The 23,760-nt window shown below is 37.3% G+C and overlaps 2 protein-coding genes across 3 annotated transcripts; both read left to right on the plus strand.

Annotated features, from left to right (window-relative positions):
- Nucleotides 1-11,118, plus strand: klhl6 (kelch-like family member 6). The gene is made up of 7 exons (XM_073473761.1): nucleotides 1-754; nucleotides 833-998; nucleotides 5,378-5,827; nucleotides 6,969-7,206; nucleotides 7,579-7,781; nucleotides 9,030-9,243; nucleotides 9,610-11,118. Exons 1-7 carry the CDS (start codon nucleotides 498-500, stop codon nucleotides 9,906-9,908), a joined length of 1,827 nt encoding a protein of 608 aa, XP_073329862.1. The 5' UTR covers nucleotides 1-497; the 3' UTR covers nucleotides 9,909-11,118.
- Nucleotides 11,119-11,575: 457 nt separating this feature from the next.
- Nucleotides 11,576-23,315, plus strand: LOC141001942 (uncharacterized). 2 transcript variants are annotated; one of them, XM_073473106.1, is made up of 13 exons: nucleotides 11,576-11,824; nucleotides 13,603-13,893; nucleotides 15,978-16,241; nucleotides 16,648-16,746; nucleotides 17,059-17,121; nucleotides 17,806-17,868; nucleotides 18,166-18,210; nucleotides 18,307-18,381; nucleotides 18,621-18,833; nucleotides 19,902-20,006; nucleotides 20,428-20,688; nucleotides 20,889-20,948; nucleotides 21,080-23,315. In XM_073473106.1, the coding sequence occupies exons 1-13, from the start codon at nucleotides 11,776-11,778 to the stop codon at nucleotides 21,499-21,501; spliced, it is 2,010 nt and encodes a 669-aa protein (XP_073329207.1). In that variant the 5' UTR covers nucleotides 11,576-11,775; the 3' UTR covers nucleotides 21,502-23,315. The 2 variants fall into 2 exon arrangements, with proteins under 2 accessions (XP_073329207.1, XP_073329208.1); XM_073473107.1 differs by lacking the exon at nucleotides 18,621-18,833 and having other exon boundaries at nucleotides 11,684-11,824; nucleotides 21,080-21,682.
- The last annotated feature ends 445 nt before the right edge of the window (nucleotides 23,316-23,760 follow it).

Consider the following 23,760-nt stretch of genomic DNA (forward strand, 5'->3'; position numbering starts at 1 on the left):
AAGTCAGTTTCTTGTGATTACAATCAGTCATGTCCCACTTATTAGTCATGTCTGAATGACAGAGTCAGACATTTAAAAGAGAATTGAGTTCATGTTAAATTGACAGACTCATTACAGCATGCAGTATCTAAAAATATGTTAGAGATTAAACACTTCCCATGCAGTTAAGATATTACTGCTTGGTTCTCTATGTGGTGTGGTCTGAAGGAGGAGAGCAGGCGACTGTGGTTCTGAGTTAAGAGGAAAATTGAGTAACTTAGAGGAACAAGACACAAGAAGAGGAAGTGTCTAGAAAAAAGCAAAGCTACGTATGCATGTTTCTCTCAGAACAGGAATAGGAAGTATGAAGAGGACAGGAAAAAACAAATCCACATCTCAGCACAACTCAACTGTTGCGAGCGTAAACCACAGGGCTCTTTTTACTAGTGCAGGTGCACCTCGAGTAGCTGCACGCTGTTCTTCTGAGAGGAGTTTCTGAAGAGCTTCTGACTTTAAAGATGAGTGCCTCACTGGAGAGGACTACAGACTGTCCCTTGCCACCTCCTGGAGATAACTCCAGCCCAGATGAGGAGAAAGAGAACCTGACAGACTCGAGTGAGTTACACTGGGAAGATGGAGGTCTGCCAGGGGAGCTTCAGAGAGGGATGGAGACCTTACGCGTGAACAGAGAGCTGACCGACGTGGTGCTCAGTGTTCAGGGACATGACTTCCCTTGCCACAGAGCCATACTCGCAGCTGCCAGTCAGTACTTCAGGTAAGACTGATTCTAGTCTTGTCAAACTGGATTGTGATGGCGTTGCTGTTTTTACTGAACAGATGTTTTTCTGTGCAGGGCGATGTTTTGCAGTGGTCTGAAGGAGAGTCACGAGGAACGTGTTGAAATAAAGGGGTTGGACAGCGGGACGATGAGATTGCTCCTGGAGTATACCTACACCAGTCGGGCTCTCATTACACACTCAAATGTCCAGAGAATACTGGAGGCTGCCAGTCAGTTTCAGGTAAAATGACAGTCACTTACACTGAATCAGTTTACGTTGCATGATCCTTATCTGGTACAGACAGTGTTCCTTGTAAATCTTGAGCACGTTATCAGCAGCAATCTTTCTTTTTCTTCACAAAGTGATTGCCAGTAAAGACAAAAAGTTCTACGTAATTATCTCTGCCAAGTAGGTTATGTTTTCACTTGTGTCCATTTATTTGGTGGTTGTTTAGTTGGTTTGTCACCTGGATAACGCAGAAACTACTAAATGGATTTCCTCAAAAATTGGATAAATAATGGGTCTCGGCCCAGAATAAACCCCATTCAGTTTTGGTGCAGATCCAGATAAAGGGACGGATCCACGAAGGTTTCTCACTTTCTTTAAGATTGTGATAGGGCTTTTTTTTTTACATTTGCATTGGTCTCTATGAGTGAGTACAATTTGACGCAGATCCTCTATCTGGTGAGCTTAAATTATGGTTAAGCAGTTATGGGTGGTTTAAAATTTAGATTGATAAAGGGCTGTCGAGTCTGATATTGGATGAGGCTTGATTGAATTAAAGGGGACAGCTGGGCCTCAGTGGAGGTATGTGCTCTACTGAGAGCCATCTTAGTTTGGACTGTAATTCACAAAAAACTGAAATTCAATTTCATGTTAACGTGTCTTCTACGCAGTGCTGTAAAAGCTACTTTTGTAGCATGGCTTTGCAAGCAGTAAACACTGGAAGAGGTTGAACCATAGGAAAACTACCATGGAAATCTTGTTTGTTTCAGAAAAAGTACTTCAAAATAGTGGCCAAACAAATTCACGATGACAAATTATCGCAATGTCAAAACAAATGCGAACTATGAAATCTATCCATAACTTTTTTGTCTGTCTGTTTTGTCTAATTTTTGGCAAATAAATTATGCTCAAAATATGAGTCTATAGGCGGAGAGAGAGAGCCTGTAACCATAACTGTAAGAAATGCACAAAAAGAACAATTACACTTAATTATTAGTAAAAAGGCAAGCAGATGGACAAAAGATGCACAAGGCCGAACATTTTCTCTGGATTATTCACACAGTATTATCATATGTGTTTTATTAACACAACATTAATATTTCATTTGTTACTATCACGGTCATCGTGAATATCGCAATATTGCGGCAACCCTAGCTCGAACTAGTTTTGAAAAAAAATGAGAGAAAAGACAATGTGATAATACATTATAACAAAATGTAATTTAAAAAGGTCACACGTCGGAAAGAAATACCCCTCATTTGAGTTTATTGCAAAAAACTACCTAACTGCCTACAGGTCATAGATAAACTAAAAAGATGAAAAACCCCACTGTTCCTGGGAAAGTGTGACTGTCAGCTTTGGTTTTGTATACACTGGCCATCAGTGAGACACCTGCCTTCCAGAAACTAGAGTCCAGATGGGGGGATTACACCCAGCAGGATGACTCAGTTCACTGATTACTCAGGTTACTGTCAGTTAACTTCTAAAATAGCGTGCAACAACATCATTTGGCAATAGTCAATACTTATGATTCATTGATACTTAATATATTTATGTTTCTTCTTTCCTTTTATTTTCCAAAATTGTTTGTAGCTTCAGTGGTTAATGACACCAAAATGGCAAAAAAGAAAGAAAAAAAAGAGAAAAAAAGCAATTTCACTACTTGGTTCACTTTGTAGTTGAATGTAGCATGTAGTTAAACTATCAGCAACCTACTGCCAAATTAAACTATTAGTTTAGTTACAGGTAGATCACTACTCCCCAACACTGCTCTTATGCAAAGACACTGACTCTAAAAACCTTATGCTAAACTGAAAAGTACCTACAATCCGATGACCTCAGAAAATAAATCAACAAATGACAAAAGAGTTGTTATTTTTTGCTTGGTATATTTCTGATTTGATGTGTGAGGGGTTTTTAACAGGATTCTAACACTTTCACATTCATGTCACCACGTGAACGATCATGTGATTATTCAGTGGAAAAGAAAAAAAATTAGAGTCCTAAAGTTCAAACTCCAACAGCAACAGCTTACTGTTTATGTAATATAGTTGATAATCATGACATTTTAATTCAGTGTCAGTGAGTTATTATCAGCAATCAGCAATACAACCCTGCTGTAGTGTAGAACTACATTTAAAATCCTCCCATTGTTCAGATCTTCTTGCGTTACACAGTCCTTCCCCCATGTGACAAACATCTCACTGGTCGTTGTAAAAGGGAAGTGAAAGTTGGCCAGTTGTTTACACTCAGGATCAGTTTTCCATACAGGCTTAAATTAACTACGCAGCTGTGTGAGTCAACAGAGTGGGCAGATGTTTGTATACCTACACCTCTATTTTTGTGACAGTTTGAGTTTTAGATATTAGAAATAGAAAATGTTCAGGCATTCTGGTTTTCAATAGGTAGTTTTAGGTTCAGGGAACAAATCATATGTAGAAGTACTGATTAACTTATGCATGATTTATGATGATTTTAAACATAAATGAATGCAAAATTTATTGTGGGTGATGTAGGCGCCAGGTTATAAAAAGAATGTGTGGAATAAAAATGATGATTTATCTGGTTCTGCTGTATCGATGTTGAAAATTTGTGTTCAAAACTGTCCATAAGTCCAACAGTGTTATAGAACTACAATGCCAGACCAGTGGACTGCTTTTTAAAACTTGGCACCTAAATTACCCACAATGCAACTTGCCACTGAGTGACATCACTGGAGGCAGTTTATCAGATTACAGCAGCTTCCTCTGGAGCCACAAAAGCCTTTATACTACTTTTTTTCCCTCACATGCGGTAGTACTCCCCAACACCTGTCAACACACTTTAATGTAAAATTGGTGGCGTTACCCTTTAACAAATGATCAAGTCACTATGACTTTCTTTGTTAGTTTGCACTAAATAGATGATCAGTTAAGGAATGTTAATTCACGTGCACATTTGAGAACAGGCTGATCAAACACATGGGTCTGAATTAAAGGTTTATGTTACTGTAATCAAGCTAATTTGGTCGCATATGAATGTACAAAGTAACTGAATTAATGTTCTTTAACAGGAAGTCAGTGTTGGGGAGTGACGTGGCACAAATACTTCATAACTGTACTACAACAAAAGTAGATTTTTCAGGTATCTGTACTTTACTTGACTTTTAAAATGTTCTCTCTATATTTTAACACAAATATCTGTACTTTCTACTCCTTACATTTAAAAAAAAAAAGGTTCATTACTTTAGTTTTAATTCATTTGAGGGGAATTATTGATTATTTTTATTTTGTGTCATTGCACACCGCCTTTTCCGACATCACAAGACTGATTTCAACCTGTCAGTAGGCTTCATATCGCGTAAAGTACGTAAAAAGACAGAGAGGGAGACTGGAATGGGGAGAAAAGGCATGTTAGTGTCTCGTATCTGCAGAGAACCTGCAGCCCTCTACCTGGATTTTCTTATTTTCTCACTTTGTTGCTGTTCGGGACGCTTTACCAACCCGAAATGTGGCTATTTAACGTCCTGGGAATGAGACTCATCAATCAACTCTCTTTGTGGTGCATTTATGAAAACCTGAGGATCCTAATGATTCTTCCTTTAAGTTTAATAGTCTTTGAATTATATTAATATGACATCAGGTTAAGTTAGCTTTGCACAGAAATGGCTAGTAGAAATGTCCTTCAGAGGGATACTTTTAGCTATTATACTTTAAGTACATTTCAGAGCCTGTACTTTCTGACTTTTACTTAGATAAAGAAGTTGAATCATTACTTCTGCTTTTACCAGAGCCTTTTTACACAAGTATCTGCACTTGTGTAAGATATATTTTAAGTAATGCATGTGTATACTTTTGCCACCTCTGCAGGAAGTCACGATACATCCTGCATTAATTAATGCATTAAACCATCATGCATTAGTTAAGCATGACTTAACTCTATGAATTCTACCCTTATTATAGTGTCACTCACTAAGATTAGGGGTACAGTTTGAAGATATGCATGTGATCATTTCTACAGCGCTTTTCAGTTACAAAGTGGTTAATGGTAAAACAAACAGAGTAAACAGTGAAAGTGCTAAAATCATCAGATCACAAGAAACAATTTAAAGGTATAACACACTAAAACAGTAAAACAATAAGGAGTATACAAAAAATGTAAATGTTGTTGAAGATTAGAGCATGAAGTTTCAACTTTTTATGGCCCATGGCACTTTTTTTTAGGTTTTTAAGCAGATTTCCGAGATGTCTTGTCAGTTTTAGTTTTGCATTCTTGAAATTCCAGTGATCAGTCTTAGAAATCTCATGTAGCTTTATGTGCTTATCAGTGACACAGAGAAACCCTGAGTCAGAGTGCTTACTCAATTTTCATCTTAACTGTGATAATAACACCCATGTTGACCTTGTCTCCTGTAGTTCCTGCGTGTGGTGGACGCATGTGCTGGCTTCCTGAGCAAGTCCATTCACCTGGAGAGTTGCATTGGGATCCTGAATCTTGCTGAAAGCCATGTCCTGACGACCCTGAAGACCGGGGCTCAGGACTACATCACCACTCAGTTCTCCCAGCTGGTCCAGCAGCAGGACTTCCTGGAGCTGCCGGTAGAGTCACTGGAGACCGTCCTGCAGAGGGACGACCTCGATGTCAAGTGTGAGGAGTCTGTGTTTGAGGCACTCATGCTCTGGGTGAGGGCCCAGCAGGAAGAACGCTATCCTCTACTGGCCAGGTTGCTTTCACATGTGCGACTGCCGCTGTTGGAACCTGCGTACTTTGTGCAAAAAGTGGAGTCGGATGAATTGATTCGACGCTGCAGTGAGGCTTTTCCTTTGCTGCAAGAGGCACGCACCTATCACCTCTCCGGCAGTGAGGTCAGTATACAGGGAAAACCGAAGATGTGTTGTCACGTCTGACATTAGGGAAGTTAATTTATGAAATTCTGGTGCACTATTTTGGAAGCACCTCTTTGTCCATCCATGGCAGGAGCTATCTACTATCCTTTAAGTGCTTGAAAATGAATGACAAATTATCCTATAACACCTACCCTGGTCCAGCCCAAATTAAATTCAAAGCTGTTGTTGAACCATATGGTGGGTAAGGCATGGTTGGAGCTCTTTTGAAACATTATAAGCTGATTTTTCCCCCAAGCTCTGTAAGTTCTTCTGGCATTAATCTATGGGAGTTTGAACACACTGAATTATTTATTCATTTGTCTCGCCTACTTTTCTGGATGCAAAAATATGTATGCAACTGTCCTGTATGATTCTATTTGCTTGAAAATACATATGTCCACATCATATAGTCTTACATGGCCCGAGTTAGAATTTTGAACCAATATCACTGAAAATGATCACTTAACACATGTTTGTGTTTATAGAGTAAATTTTCAGGTTCCTGGCAAAAAAAAGAAGCCATTTTGTGACCTCAAAATACCCCTGCCTAAGAAGTAACAGGGGCAAAAACTCATTAAAGTGCATTATTTCCTTTTTTACACTAACTTTGTGCATATGAAAAAGTCCAAAACAAGTGCTTATGTGGAAAAACAGCCTATGCAAAGAGCAAAATACATAAAACTACATAAATTTGCATAATTTCAAAGTTTAGGGCTTTAAGAAACTGTAATAAACTATATATTGCTGGATTTTAAATCTCATTGGCTACATGATGCATCAGTCATCCAAAGGCAGGAGAGTGGAGAAAGAAGTGTGAGTGAGTCACTTGTCTACACAATCACTCTTTGTCTGTTGTAGGCTTTAAGGTGTAATGGGGTCTGCTATCTTTTTTGACAGGTAAAAACATGAAAAAGCATTTGTGATTGCAGTTTATTTAGCCATTTTGTCACTATTTAATCATGGAATACTGTTAAAATGATCCATATTTTTAGTTTAAAAATAGGCATGAGAGTGTGAGGAAAAAAAGTCCTTTTTGTGGATACCTCATTTTGTAATAATTTCTGCTGTATTTCATGATTTTTTAATTATGGTGCTTTGTTCATGTCTAACATCCTAACAGGTGGTCTCCGAACGAACCAAACCCCGCGTGCATCACTTTCTATCAGAGGTGTTCCTGATAATCGGAGGCTGCACTAAAGATGAACGCTTCATCTCCACTGTCACCTGCTTGGACCCCCTCAGACGCAGCCGGCTGGAGGTTGCCAAGCTACCAATCACAGAGATGGAGGATGAATCCCAAAACAGAAAATGGGTGGAGTTTGCCTGCATCACCTTCCGCAATGAAGTGTACATATGTGGTGAGAGAAGTCACGTATTCGAGTTACCCTCTATTGTGCAGGTGAAAGTGAAATTGTTCACCATCTACTGATTATGTATCTGCCAAGTTATGGCCCTCTTATCAAGTGTACATTTTTCTTGAATCTTCATCATGTTAGCAGGTTGTTGAAAATGTCTTGTCTGCAACTGAGCAAAACAACAGGAAGGCGTGACATCATGTGCACCAACAGTTTATGTGGTTTTAGGTGTTTCCCAACTCAGGAAGTGATACTCGTGTGACACGAGCACACAGACACAGTCATTACTAAAGACCGAGTGAAACATCCATGTTTTGGGATGAAAACAGTCCATGCAGCTGGTGACAGTTTTCTATGATCTTCCTGTTGTTGCAGGAGGTAAAGAGACACAGCATGATGTTTGGAAATATAATGGCGCCCTGGACAAGTGGATTCAGATCGAGTCCCTGATGACTGGCCGCTGGAGGCACAAGATGGCAGTCCATGGGGGGAAGGTGTACGCACTGGGTGGATTTGATGGAGTTCAGAGACTCGCTACTGTAGAGGCCTATGATCCCTTTCACAATCGCTGGTCACAGGTACAATAATTCTTTATTAATGTGCTTTTGTGTAACTTTACACTGAATGTTATTTTAAGTTCTATCTCATTGCTTTCGTCAGCATCCTTTCCACGTAGATAATTCCAGCTAAAATGCTCCAACTGTAAGATACCTGTCCAGCACCAAGCAGCAGACAAAGTTAGCAACTTACTGCTGAACATGTTGAACATTTAGCAGGTAAAGAGCCAGAAGTTGGTGAAGACCGTAGACTGTATTAATAGTGTTTGGAGTTTCTTGGTCTGAAAAGTGAAGCCAATGCAAAAGAGCCTTAAACCTGCATTCTTTTCTAATGGCCAGCAGGGGCAACTCCACTGGTTTGTCTGATCGTATATAAGCCTATGAGCAAAAAAAAAAACATTCTTCTCACCTGATTTAATCCTTAAACCGTTTTTTTGATGAATTTGGAAATTCTTGTCCAAATATGGTCAAGTCGCCCAAAAACCTGTGAAGTCTGATTTGACGTTTCATTGGTTTCTCCAGTGCGCCTGAAATTAAGCCGTTTCCTTTTTTTAACATTGAGGTTATTGCAATTTCTTGAAGAGAGAAATAAGAAATTAAAAAGTATTATTAGGTGCCCCTAAATGATGCGCTGGTGCACCTAAATGAAAAGTTTGGCACAACACACAACTCATTATTTTGAAAGGTTATTCCATCATTCACTTTAACATAACATAACGTTGTTTTCTTGGATATAAGTTTTGTTTCGTTACAGACATTTTATTGCAAAATGCCCCCTTGCATAAGTCTTCTATGTCACTATGGCTTTTTAACGAGCTAGTGGATGCCATTAGTGGCTAGTGGCTGTGGAGTTATGTGCAGCCTTGTCAAGCAATAAAAGTTCCTTTGTCTTTTATTATTTACTATTTACAGCAGCAGCTAGGAAGTTGATTCAGAATGACTGAATGAAATTGTTGTTGCTCTAACTAGCTAAAAGGTGCTAACTGGCTAATTCTAGTAACAGCTGTTGAGCATAGGATGTGATTGGCTGAAAGGTGAGAGGGTTGTGACCACACCACTGTCATGAAAAGTGACATTTTGACCTAAAAAGTGGCATGGGAACATGCCATTGTGAAATAATGAAAAAGGGCATCTTGAAATGAAAGTTTAATGTTGAACACATTGGTGCTCCATAATAACCTTGATAGTTACTGTACTGTTACTGTGTACATTAATAAAGTAGATCTGCTGCTCCATGTCATGTATACTTGGATGCTTGGATTGTTGCAGGTGACACCTCTTGCAGTTGGTGTGAGCTCCTTTGCTGCTGCGAGCTTTGACAGATGGATCTACGTGATCGGTGGCGGGCCAAATGGAAAGCTGGCGACTGATCAGGTCCAGTGCTGGGAGCCTGGGACAGACTGCTGGGAGCTGAGAGCGCCCATTCCCATTGAAACCAAATGCACTAATGCAGTCACATTCAAGAACTGCATCTATATAGTTGGTAAGTTGGCAGTGGTGGGTGGTAACTAAGTACATGTACTCAAGTACTGTACTTTAGGACAAAATTGAGGTATTTCTACTTTACATGAGCATGTTCATGTCATGCTTCTTTATACATCCCACATAATAATGTATATAAAGAGTTAAATTCCTAAATGAGATGAACACAGTGTGAAAGTGTAACATTAAAATAAGCACATATGACTTATTAGCTGAAAACCCGCTCAAATAATTATTGTTTTTGAAGAAATTGGTCACCTGTATCTGGTTTATTGTGTAAGAAATCAATGTGCATACTGTACATATGTGAACATATTTATCAACCTTAATATGGCCACTGTTTAATTATTTTCCTGTCTGCTCCCAGGTGGAGCCATGCATGCCATGTACTGCTACTCTCCTCTGTCAGACTCCTGGTCCCTGGTGACCCGGCTGGGGGAGAGGGCAAGCTGCGCCATCGCTGCCTGTAACAACAAACTCTTCATCACCGGGGGACGGGATAACAAGAACCAAGTCATCTCAACGGTGATGTGCTGGGACGTTGACCGAGGGGTGTTGACGGAGGAGTGTGTTTTACCTATGGGAGTGTCGCACCATGGCAGTGTGACACTGATGAAATCCTACACACACATACACAGAATAACACCTGCTGCAGAGAGCCAATGACAAAGACTTCATGTGAACAGGACAATATTGTTGTTGAGAGAGTGGTGGAAAAGGAAGAGTGCAAGAAAGCGATGAAAAAGGACATTTTTGAGTGCATTGTTATGTTAATTTGATGTCATTTTTTGTCACTTTCAAATACTAGGAGTCAATCACTATGTTTACCTTTCGCAATATAATGCTATATTACAGTAGCAGCTGTTAAACATTAAATAATTAAGATTAAAACAACAAATGATAATAACAGATGGATGTAAAATTGTTAAGTGGAATTAATACCATAGGATACATTGTTTCATGGCTTTTACAGTAAAAAAAAAAAGGTTAACAGAGAGATGATTTTAGTCATACTAAGCGATTAAACATTCCTAACAGAATAAAACAAATATATGCATTTTAATTACTAAAAATATGCACATCAACACGAGGTGTGACTTTCAAGGAGGAACCAAACCAAAGCCCAACAGCACCTGGTGTTTACACCAAATGTGATTCTGTAGGCCTGTGTGTCTATCTTCCAGTGAACACTGCCATCAAGTGGTCAGTATAACTCTGAGTTTTGTTTTATTTATACAAATATGCAAGATAAACATCTGGAGTTTCATCTAAAACAAGTCTTGGATTGTCCTTTGTCCACACTGCAAATCTGTTTTTAAAGAAATTACAATCTTTGAGTCAGTATATTTTCAAAATAAAACACATTGACATGAAGGTCAGTAATAAATGACTAAACACTTGTCTAAAAATGTGTTGAATTTGAAGTACTTGAAGTAGAAGATTCACTCAAACTTACCGTAAGTAAAATTTTGAAGTACCTGTACTGTGTACCTGTGTCTTCCCATTTATGCTACTTTGTACCAGTGCTGTAAAAAGTACCCAAAAGTCATACTTAAGTAAAAGTAAAGATTACCTGTAAAAATATGACTTTGGTAAAAGTGAAAGTCACCTATACGTATAGAACTTGAGTAAAACACTTAAATCATCTTTATTTAATGTACTTAATTATCTATTTTCTGGTGATAAATGTACTTGACTATCAAAAGTAGAAGGAAAAGTAAATTATACATTTATCTACAGGTGTGTATATGTATATATTGTATACTATGTGTCGTCTGATAACCAGCCCTGGATCCATTAGTCAGCATTTTTCTAATTATTGGAATCTGTGTTTTGTTTTGTTTTTAATCTGATTGTCGATGAAATAAATGAATTTTAAAAAAATGCAAAGCAACCAGTGACTAAATTGATCAAGTAAATGTAGTGGAGTAAAAATACAATATTTGCCTCCAAAATGTGGTGGCATGGAAGTACGAAGCAGCAGAAAATTGAAATACTCAAGTGAAGTACAAGTACCTCAAAACTGTATTCAAGTAGAGCACTTGAGTAGATGTAAAATATTACAATTTCATTGTACTTTTACTCCACTACAGAGACAAATATGCTTTTCGTAGTATGTTCTACTTTCCAGAGATTATAGAAATACTGGATTTTTTTAATAAAGCTGCCAGGCTACCTTCTCTGATGGTGTGTATTATGATCAGGTGAACTTCATTTGAACTTATTGTGAAGGGCAGGGGAAATCAAAGAGACCGGAAACTCTGCTCGCAGCTGCGATTTTTTCCCTGGACTAAATACTTTCGCTGAGAGTAGATCACCTGTCTCCACCCCTTAACTCACCTTTCGGTTTTGGCAGCTACTATCAAGTGTGTGGTTATAACCTTGTTCCAGCTTGTTCGAGGAACTTAAATAACACCAGAGATTCACGAACGACAGTTAAATAGTTTTTTTTCCCACAACACCTGACACGACGGCGAAGCGAAAGTGAATGTAGACTGAGGCGGAATCTCCGGGATTTTCCTGCTTTTCAGAAATGGCTCGTCGGTATTTTCTGGTCTTTTTCTTTCTTACCTCCAGTCTAGGTGAGTTTATTTGCGGGTTATAGTTGTTTTTTTTCTTTGTTTTTTTAAAGTTTGGCACTTTTGTGTTGAAATGAAAACTACAGTGAAGAGCTCGCATGATTGTTAATGATTTATCTGAAGTTGAGTAACAGCAGTTAAAATGTCTGCGGCTTGCAGCCTACATTACAGTAGTTAGTAACGACCTCATGTTTCTTAACTCCTGTGGTTAAAAAACAACAACTCAGTAAACAGGCCTACTGTTTGATTTTTAGTCAGTATGTGATTATTATGGAAAAAGCGTCTGATTACTAAGGGAATGCTAAGAAAAACACATAATGATAAAACATACATTTTTATTTGTTATAACAGTTTTCTTAATGACACTGATTTTACACCTGTAATTACACCTGTACAGTCATCTAATGTAACAGCCCTGCATTTAATCCACCATGTGTCTGCTGGCTGATATCATTTTGTTGCTACAATGTCAGAGAGCTCTCTCAGGCTACTTTTTGGAGGCTGTAGTGTCTTTTTTTGTCATGTTGGACTGAAGTATATTGAGACATTCGACAAAATACAGTTGATTTATCTGTTCACAAGCTTTTTCTGGAGTTAATCTACCTGGGAGTAGATTGCAATCCATCTGTCTCCTGCATCATATGTGAATGTCCTGTTGATCTTTCTCTGGTGCCGACTGACTCCTGGTCAATGAATTGGACCTCTTTTGAATCCATGCTGTGACTGGCTCTGACAGCTAATATTGTCTGTATCCTGTACTCAACCAAATTACCCGACCAGTTTTTTCATGCAATGTTTAATGTCAAGGTAACTAGAGTCTGACTAATATAGTGTTTGCCCGATATTATCTTCCAATATTGGCCTATCGCTTATATGTTGCCAAATATGCGCCGATACGAAAACTGTCTTTTTAGAGATTTTATTGCAGGGAAAGATGTTTGGGATAATTTAAAATGATTTAATTCCCAGTGAGATCAGTGTTTCAGTGCACTCATAAGTAAGTTTATTGATAATCTGTAAAATATCCTGTCTCCATTACAGGTCTATGTTACAAGTGTTTGATTGCCAATAACCACATTTGAAGGATCATTGCCAAAAACATTTGTATGTTGACCGACGTATTGTTATTGGAATTTTGAACCTCTTTAATATTTTTCTTGAAAAATCAAAGTTAATTGACTTACAGCTCTCCACCAGTCATCCCTGTGACATCTACCATAACCTAAGCTTAGCTACCATGCAAGCTACTGGAAACGCTATTTTTAATCTTTTGGCATTTTTGCCTTCATAAGACAGTCCACAGTGAATATTATGCAGACAAGTAGAGAGAGAGGGGGCACAATATGAGCTATAACTATTCTGTTACCAGGGCAAGGAAGGGGAAACATTTTAACACAACACCTGTTTTAATTCAGTCGACCTTAAGTTGAGATTTTATTTACAAACTTACTACTACTACTACTACTACTTTTCCAAGGTCAAGAATTAACTTTCACACTTCATGCCCGACGTCATTAACATACATTATGGGTATAAAATATAAGAAACAGTAATCTAAACTGATACCTACTACACCTAACTACAGTCTGAAAAATGATAGTGGATTTGAATCAACACCTCTCTGCACATTGCAAGTTTTAATGTGAATGGTATTTTTTGCAGATTTATTTGTATTGGAGTCAGTCTTGAGTTGGCATTATACCCTCTGATGTTTAAAATATATTGAACTCTTTTGCTCATTATGCTGCATGTTTCTATACCTCTATATTCTATGTGTCTAGTTACTGGAGAATCTCCAAGATATGAACTCAGGGGGCAGAAGGTCAACTTGAAGCCAGACATCCCTGGACAACCTGATAGTATTCTGTGGAAGCGTAATGGCAACAAAGTGGTGGAGTTTAACGGCCAGGAGGAAGAGGTGTACGGACAGTATGCAAACAGGATCTCCCTGGACTGGCACACTGCAGAACTCAATATCACTGACCTCAGATTTGAAGACAGCGGAGACTATGAATTGGAAGTATACATGAACAAACAATTCTCTTCGTCACTTCATAAATTGGAGGTCATAGGTGAGTTTTTAATTGTTACATTTTGAGTGTTTATCCACAGTTAATCAATATTGGTAAATACACTCTGTTAAATTGAGGGACGCATGATATGGTTAAAAAATATCATATTGTGATCATTTTGATAGATAATATAATTGTTTCTGTGATGTGGATATTGCACCTTTTGTGTCATTTCAACAATATGTTGAATAATTGTGCAGCACTAATAATAAACCCAACACACAATAAAATAGAAAATAGACTACCTGCAATAAAGAAAAAGGATATATTGTTAATAGATTATAACACTGCCACTGCCAATAAGAAATGTTAGATTGTTTCATGTTTTATTGTTTGCACCACGTGCATTCAACTGCTGCTGGTTAGTTTACTTGTTGTAGCATTGTAGTGGGGCTGTGTATTCCAGGAGAGATTGGAGATAAATAAATGAAGGCAGGTTTCACATATACGTTCTGATAAGACAACAAAAGAGCTTTCTTACCATTCAGTTAAATGAAAAATAGAATAAAATAGTTTTTTTGCACAAGTCAAACACCACACTGCGGCAGAAACACGCGACTTGAAGCATATTGGTGGCGATGGTTTTGCAATATGATGATATATATCTTGTGATAATAGAAACATGCTTATTGTTCTATATCCTTTATTCCGTTGTGTCACGAATCAAACACTTGACAGCGATATTTTTCGTCATATGGATGGCGCTTTGCTTTCATCCATGTGGCTTGAAGGCAAGACAAACAAACACAGAACGGGGGAATTACAAACAGGAAACTCTACTAATGCTGCTTACATACCTAAATGGGTATGAAAAGTCTGACATGGACCAGATAAGCCTCAAACCGCTTGAGTTTTATATAAACTATTTAGTCATTGAATAAATACAAATATAGCAGAGAAAATGTGGTCAGATGTTTAATGCTGATAAAGAGTCAAGGCATTTTGCTGCTAGTATTGACCCAAGAAGTGTCCCAATTCGATAGGGATTTGTTATAATTTGGTTTCACTACACAAGTTTTATCCATTGATCAGAAAGGTTTGTCATTCACTCGTGCAATGAAAGCTGAAAGGGGTGTGGTAGTGCAGGTGGGGAATATTTTCAGAGCTACTGAACCTTTGACACTGTTTATGTTTCAAGTTGTTCATTTCATCATGGTCAAGGGTTTGTTGAGCCTTTCATGCTTTTGAATTAACTCCTTAAAGTTTTTGGATTTACATTTCTATTTAACCTTGTCAATGAAGGACATTGTTGGGTTAGTTTAAAGAATAAATAAGTCACTGTGTGCTGTTGTTTTCACTTTCACTTTCTATACAGGGAATTTGTCTTCCCTGAAATGTTCCCCAGCCACTCTTCATAGTGAATAACTGTAATTGGTACCTAAATTCATGTATTTATCACAGCCTCCAATCGCTGTAGGAGAGATATTTAACCAGTGCTGCCCTTTCACACTCAGTGTAGTGAAGAGATCAAGACATCAACCCCTGTTATCTCTTAATACATTACCTATAAAATGTATTTTATAGTGCATTGCTTTTTATGATGGCTTTTGGTATCAATTGAGACACTTTGCTCTTGAGTAGCCCAACAATTGTTTGCTTGTTTTGTTCAAACAATTTACTGTCAGTGCTAAAGTAAATATTACAACAGCTAATAACTGAGACTTTTTTTATTCTGCAGTAAAATGTCATGTCCTATAACCAAAAGTGTTTGTTTTTTTGTTTGATTTTTAAAAATAACTTTTTATAGTAAGAACTTAATGCTCTTTATACCCTATACCAGTGGATGTCAAACTTGTTCTGGCATGCCCTCATTTAGATGCCAAAAAACTCTATTTTGTACATTTCCCATGCATGAATCATATTCATTTAACTCCATATAACTCCAACACTATATTTATCCCCTGCTTACTCACCCCCCTCCTCATAGTGGCTCTGTGCCCCCCACTTTGAGAGCCACTGTCCAATGTCATGTTTAAAATTTAGTTGCATGAATGTTTGTTATGATATATATAATAAAGGTAGCATAATAGAATCTTTCATTTAGATATGTATTAATTTGTGTGTTCATCTATGTCTTCATATAGACAAGGTTGCCAAGCCCACTATATCCTGTGAGATGAACGATGGTGGCGGCTCTAACAAATCTGGAACACTGCTGTGCTCCGTAGAGCCCAGACAACCTCAATCCTCAATGTGGTTTGAGTGGCAATCACATGGAAACGTGCAGCCTGGCCCACAGTTAACAATATCTCTGGGGGATAAATATGATGATGAAGTATACAGTTGCAGGGTGAGCAACCCTTTAAGTGAAGAAACAGCTACATTCACAGCAAAGGATTGCTACCCTGGTAAGATTGCACTGGATATTGAATGTTCATTTTGTTGAATTTGTTATTTCAAGCAAATTTATAGTTAGACACTAAATTACATAGAATATTTTTGTTTTTTACCCAACACAAGTCTTAGGTTTCATTAAGAAACATGCACTTTAATGAAATTCACAAATGTGTGTTTCCTTTACATAAACAATAATAGTAATAATGATAGACTATATGTATTAATAAATCTTTTTTCAATAACAGAGTTTCAAAATGTCTTCAAAATGAATATATCCTTAGGTTATAGTGTCAAGAGAGACTACAGAGTTCCCGTGTTAAAACTAGACTGAAATGTCAAGCATCATGATACTGATTGTTGTTTTAGTAATGGATGAAACATAAGTTACCATATTTTGATGTTTGTGTTTCCACGCAGAGAACAATTCAGTGCTGATTGCCGTTCTAGTCACCGTCGCCATACTACTCTTACTCCTGGGTCTGGGTCTGGGTACATTCTGCAAACAACGCCATAAAGGTACAGTTGGTACACCTTAACCAGAGAAATTGATTCTAAGATGATTTATTACTAGCTGATCTATACAGTATATATTCACTAATGTGCATGTATTCTCAACGCTGTGTATAACAGTCGACCAAATGTAATAAATTCTGTATGCGGCAAGATTCTGGTCATTTAAAGATCAAACATTCTTCCGTTTCATTCTTACTGTAACTAAATGTGTAGTATTATTGAACATAAGCAGCTGTTTTTATTGACTCTAATCTTCACAATGCATGAAACTAAAACCTACTGTTTCTTTTTCTGACCTCTCTCTCTCTGTTCCAGCATGTTTTGCGAAAGGAAATAGACCTGATTCAGAAAATCCGACACACCCTGGTGAAACAGAAGGTATTATACTGTACTCTTTCAGTCTCAGATTTTAGGGCTGCAACTTAACTGTTCATTCATTCAAACCTTTATTAAAGACTTCATCAGAATCACTTGAGGGAAGCCCTCATTTCCTGTGATGTGGAGTATGAACAAAGACATCAAGCGAACAAAAAGGAAGCAAACCAGAAATACAAACTAGAAATACAAACATACAAAACAACAACAGTGTCAGTTAAAACAGTTATAGGCAGATAGTGGACACTTATTAAGTAAAGATCTTTTAAAGCGTCAAATAATCTTTTAATACAGTAAATACATTTTAATAAGGCATGTTTTGAAAATGTTAAGTGTATGCATCTGGACCCCGATTTTCACAAAAAAAAAACACATAGAGATTGTAAATAATAGGATACATGTGACAGATTCACTCATGTAAGCTCTTTCCTTGCCTGGCTGACCCATAAAGCATCCACTGTTAAACTGATGAATTGATCAATTGATGAGGCATTCAGTGGTTTATTTAGATGCAGTCCATGATTCTCTTGTGGAAAAAGTTGATCAGCTTCTTATTAACATCATATGCTGCTATTTATTGGACTGTTTTAATCAAAGTTCATATTGTTTAACATCTTTTTTTAATCTTTCTTTTCTGTCTTCCTTACTGGTGAATTACATTATATTTTGCATTTCAATCTGTTTCAGGTGAACATAGGCCTTTTATTGACAGAACACCCACAATTCCCTCTACTCAGCGACTTATCCAAGGTAAAAGGAATATGAAGCTCAATGACCGTACTAGAAATCAAATAGAAGACACAGATTCAGACCTGGACATTGTAAAAGATAAAGGGTGCTGATTGTTGTGCTTCTGACATATAATTGTATATACCTGTTTTGTGCTATATGCAGGTTTGTCACATTTTATTACTGTTGCTAAAACAGTAACAAAACTTGTGTTGAAGACAAATAGATAATAAACAAAGACATTACATTGTTTCTCTTGAAACTATTATAGACTGCAGCACAAAGCATTCTTGGTCTAAATGCTTTCTTTTGTTACAGAACATGATAAAGATTTACAGGATGAGGATGAAACGCCTGAAAAAGGTTAGCCTAACACAAAACCTATTTATTATAACTTATACATAGTATTCAGGATGCTATAAATTAATTTTGCTTTTTGTCACTGTTCACTCTTTCCAGGTCATGTCCGAAACAAAATAAATCAGTTTGAGTCAAGCTTTCATGGACCGACTTCGCCCACAACATCTTCAGCAGGTACCTTCTTGTTAGTTAAGAACAAATAATTGGTAGCTAACAGCAAGAACTAATGGCTTCATTATCACTTAATATATTGATTATTTTCACTTTAATTTAAATAATGTTTTCAAGATGTGAAATATGTAATATATCAAAACGTAATGTAACATTCCCAAAACTAGAGCTTGTTTTATTTGACCAGCAATGTTTGTAATTTCTCAAAAGAATGTTTTTCTTTCATTTATATTTTCTGTCAGGTTCACTAAGAAACAAAGCCAAGAATAAGAGACCTGTGTGTCCTCCTACCTTTCCGCGTAGTGAGTCACCTCCTCATCTGGAACTCAATCATCTTGCTATTAATGACAAAGGTGATGCAGATGAAGACCAGCTCAGAAAATCTGCAGAGACAGAAGTCCCACAGTGTGAAAATACACCAGAGCTGGAATCCTCAACTGCTGCTGAACAGTCAGGTTGGACCATGACACATTAGATTCAGAATAGTCACAAAAACACAACACTCAGGTAAATACAAAAGAAACAGACCTGCAAGAACAAGACAGAGGGAACATTTTAATATTGGATAATTCTAAATTAAATTGAAAGTGGAGCACTTTCCGTTCAGCAGTAAACATTCTGCCCTTGAGGCTAACATTAGCTAGCATAATACTGATGACAGAAACTTAAAATGTCACCTCCTTCTTACTGCTTCTGCTTTTTTGTTTTTCTCACTGCAACATGTTACTACAGCAAGTTGTTGCACCAAGCTAACCTCCATTTTGTTTACGTCTGCTTCCGCATGAGATCATGTGATCCCTCTCACCTGAGGTGGTGCATTGCTCCCTCTGCTATGATGACTTTATCTGAAGAGCGTGATGTGTCGATATCTAAAAATCATATAGTGTGTGCATGTTATAGAGAGAATAGAGAGAAGAAAATCTCTGGAGGTTCTCCCTATGTGTGACACAAGTTGATGTCAAAATCAGTTAGGATTGTAAAAGTCCTGTAGTGTGAGCCCAGCTTATGTCTGCAGAGCCATAAAGCCAGAGCGCTGAAGACATGCCCCTGCTGCTGGGCAGAGCAGTGTTCTCTATTTATTGAGAATTTATTAATATGAATGTGTTGAGTGTCCAAATTATACCAAATTTGACACTGCATTTCCTTGGTTTGTCATCAACAAACCTGCCAAGTGGGAAGTAAATCGGATGAAAGGTTCTCAAGATATGTGAAGGATAGACGGACACAAAGAGAAATTCCTTGCTTTATAGCTAGATATAGATGATGGACTGAACCATGAAGCATCCACTGTTAAATCTCATTTATATTTTATATCAATGATATAAGTGATATTGATTGATGCAGTCAGTGCAGTCTCTTGTGAAATGGTTTGTCAGCTTGTTATCTACATCACACATTTCTCTTTAATGGATTGTTTTGATAAAAGATTATATGATATCATCTCAGATATTTTATCTTTCATCTCTTTCTTTCTCACTTGTGAGTTACATTATATTTAAAATTTTATTCATTTTTGGAATCAGTTAAGGAGACAGCTGAGGGTGATGATAGGCCTCCTGTTGACACAACACCGACACCCCCCTCTACTCAGCCTCTCGACCATTTGGGAGACCTGGACGCTGTAAAAGGTATAAACTGCTGAATGTTATGCTTTCTGATTTGGGATGTTTTAGGCAGGATTATTACAACTTTTTACTGCTGGGAAATGTGCTGATTGTTTATATGCAATAACACTAAACAATAAAAACTTTGTTTAAACTAATAGAATATGTATGCAATTATAGTAATAACAATATTCATAATAATTAAGCATTTTATTCAGAACATCAAAATGTATTTTAAAATAATATAAAAAGACATTAAAGCAGCAAGTACTCAATTGTAGAAGCTGAAACCAGCGCACTGAAATTCATTAATCAATTGTTTAGTACCATATTTTGTTAACATTACACATGGCACTTTACTGGATTTTTTATAAGAATGCTGTTCTGGTGTAATCTCTTTAAGCGAACTTTTTTATTAAAAACTTTTTCTGTGTTTCATATTTAGAAAACAACACAGATGAGCGTGAGGAAACTGTGTCTCCTCTTCCCACTCCACGCAGTGAGTCACCTTCTCCTCTGGATCCCAGGAATCTTGCTGGTAATGACAAAGGTGATGCAGATCCAGACCAGCTCAACGAACCTGCAGAGGAAGAAGTCCAACATGGTGACTCCTCAGATTCTGAGAAGGAAAATGAACCAAAGCCAGCTGCTGAGTCAACAAACACGATGTCTGATCTGGAATCGTCCACTGCGTCTGAACACCAAGGTTTGGATACTACACTCAGAATAGTCACAGGAAAAGCAACTGATTTTAAACCATGACTGCCTCTGAAAAGTTTTCAATTGTTAAGTACTATATTTCGCTAACATTACACATGGCACTTTACTGGATTGTTTCTAAGAATGCTGTTCTGGTTTAATCTCTGAAAGCTTTCTTGTTTTTAAAAATGTTTTTCTGTGTTTCAGATTCAGAAAAGAACACAGATGAGCATGAACAAACTGGGTCTCCTCCTTCCAGTCCATGCAGTGAGTCACCTTCTCCTCTCGATCCCAGTAATCTTGCTAGTAACAAAGACTGCCTCTGAAAAGTATTATCCTTTTACAAATTCTTAGCAGTTAGGTGCACTTTTCATACATTGTTTTACTGTCTGTTTCAGATTTAGAGAAGGATGAGGAAGGAAAGTCTCATCCTGCAAATGCTGACACTCCTGTTCCGAAGCCGCGTTCACATTTCACCCAAAACTCTCCAAATATGGCTCCTGAGGTGACCACTGGTGGACAAAAGGAAGACGCCAAGTTAGATGAGGTCAATGGAGAAACTGACACATCAGGCGTAGGGGAAACAAATGAATCAGGCGCCTCTAGCGAGGACGAACAGTTGTCCCCTGTTTCTGAACAGAAAGATTCAGAAAAGACACGACATGACCAAGATCCAAACCTGTCACAGAGTGAAACACACACAAGTGAGGATAACCAGCAAGAAATGGACAAACCAGTTCCTGCAGCTGAAAAAGAATCAGGTAGTGGATATAACAGTGAAGAACCAGATCTGTATTTAGACCCCTCCCATCAACCTTAGAGCCCCACACCAACAAAACCAGACAACAGGAGCACCGATACCTTTCAAGAGTCTCCTGACACTGAGTCTGGTGAGAGTGAAGATGATACTGTTGAAGATAAAAAATGATGTCCAGAGTGGCCCAAAAGAAAAAAAGCCAGGCCAATGAGAATATTAGTGAGCATAAAGAAGGACAAAAGAATGATGAAGTTGTTGCATTGGCAAACTGAAAAGAGAAACTTTAAAAGGGAAGAAAGTCAAGTTTTATGTTGTTTTTTTAATGATTATTTTTTTGATAATTTTTATGGGCTTTTTAACTTTTATAATTAGATAAGCAGCCAAAGATAGAAGATAAATGGAGAGACAGAGGACGACACACAGCAAAGGGCTGCTGCTCAGGACTTGAGTACGTATGGCGGACGTTGAAAATACCACATAGCAGAAAGACAAAGGGAACAGATCAATACAAACATGTAAATGCAGAGTTCAAAGAATATGGAGGACTTTCAGCCTTAGATAGTCCTCAGGAAGATAAGTATGTGCTGTATGGCTGTAGGGATGTTATGGAGAGATGGATATATCTCCGTTGCCTCTTTCTCATGTAAAGTAACATTTTATAAAAAACAGCATTAACAGAACACTAACTAGATAACTAGACAGATCTGTAAAAATAACACAGAGATAGCCATGTTATACACAGAGAAACAGTCTCAGAGATCTGGCTGACACCTGAAATGACACTACAGAAATGACACTTCATAATTTGTAGAAAGTGACCAGAAATGAATCTCAGAGATTACAGGAGGAAAACTGCGTTGATTTACTTTAGTTACTCTCTTTCTCTTATGATTTCTCTGGTTTTACTACTTTTAACTATTACACTCCTTTTAATATTGTTCATTCTAACAGATTCATTATACACTACGTCTTATTGCTTGCCTTTTTAAATTACACAAAAAAAGTTTTGATCTTTGAGACTACATGTTTGTGTTTATTTTATGAATCACTAGTTATAAATAAGTTAAATATTTAATTTAATCAAAGCTCTGATAGCACTAATCTTATGAACATTGTGCTTTGACTTTTAAACTTACATGAAAGAGACACTGACAGAATAACAGAAAGAACCACTAATCTTTTTAATCTCTGCTCTAAAGGCAGACTTCATGCTGCAATGGGACGAGAACAAAAACAGATATTTGCCTTTTTTTTAGAATTAAAATGCTTTATTGAAAGTGTTGTATGAGAGTGAAATCATCATCAACATCAGATAATCCCCGTGGATTAATAAAGGATTGAAAAATAAATGTGATGTCACACGTGATTATGTGACGATAGAAAAGTAACCATCATACCCACTGAAAAATATGAGATAAAATTACATTACAATACATTTTTGTATTTTATGTTCTATGTTTATAAAAAATATTTTGTACAGTCATTTATTCAGCTTGTTTTTGCTCATTCATTAATGTGACAATGTTTGAAATTTTCAGAGCTCAGGGTAAAGTTGTTTTTATTGAATGATTTGTGATTTCCATGCATGACGCCTAAAGGTCCCATTTGTAAGAAAAGTTTATTTCTCAACTCGTCAAATACCGACGCTTTGAGATTGTAAAACGAGTCGGCCGGCATCCCATGTGTCAGTATCTGATAAATTGGGGATGAGACTCAAATATAAATCTCTTACAAATAGGACCTTTAAAGCTAGATTTTATTTGTATTTTGTGTAGCTTTCCCTTACCGGTGATCAATGTTTTTGATAAAGAGTATGAGTAGTTTATTTCCATTGTCTTCTCTTTTTCTTATAGAATAAAAGCTCAGATTCCACTGTATTTAAAGTCATAATAGCACCAGAGTATTTATTGATGGTTGCAGTATTTTCTTTTAGATTTCCTCTAAAGCTGAGAGAAGGAGAGGGAATTTATTAGCGGGAGAAGCCATGAATCAGAGGGAGAAATGATTATTAAAATGCAATACACTTTTGTAAATAACTGTAAGAACAATTTTTTCTCAATAGGGGGCAGTGTTTGTTAGTTCTTCTTAGCTCTGATCTTAACACAGAGACGGTTGAAGGACGTTTTCAGCTATAGAGGCGAGCTTTAATACACAGTGGAAAAATGATGGTCAAATGTGGTTTCAAAGGAATTTATTGGAGAACATTTATCTCCAGTCTCAAACATACTGATGAAGGATATTACTTTGAGTTCATAGCAGGGTGTTTTTGAGGAGTTATGTGAATGCGATATACAGGAACGTGTGAGACTACATGTTCAAAGA

Source organism: Pagrus major, chromosome 9 (genome assembly GCF_040436345.1).
Source record: "Pagrus major chromosome 9, Pma_NU_1.0".
Taxonomy (NCBI): Eukaryota; Metazoa; Chordata; class Actinopteri; order Spariformes; family Sparidae; genus Pagrus; species Pagrus major.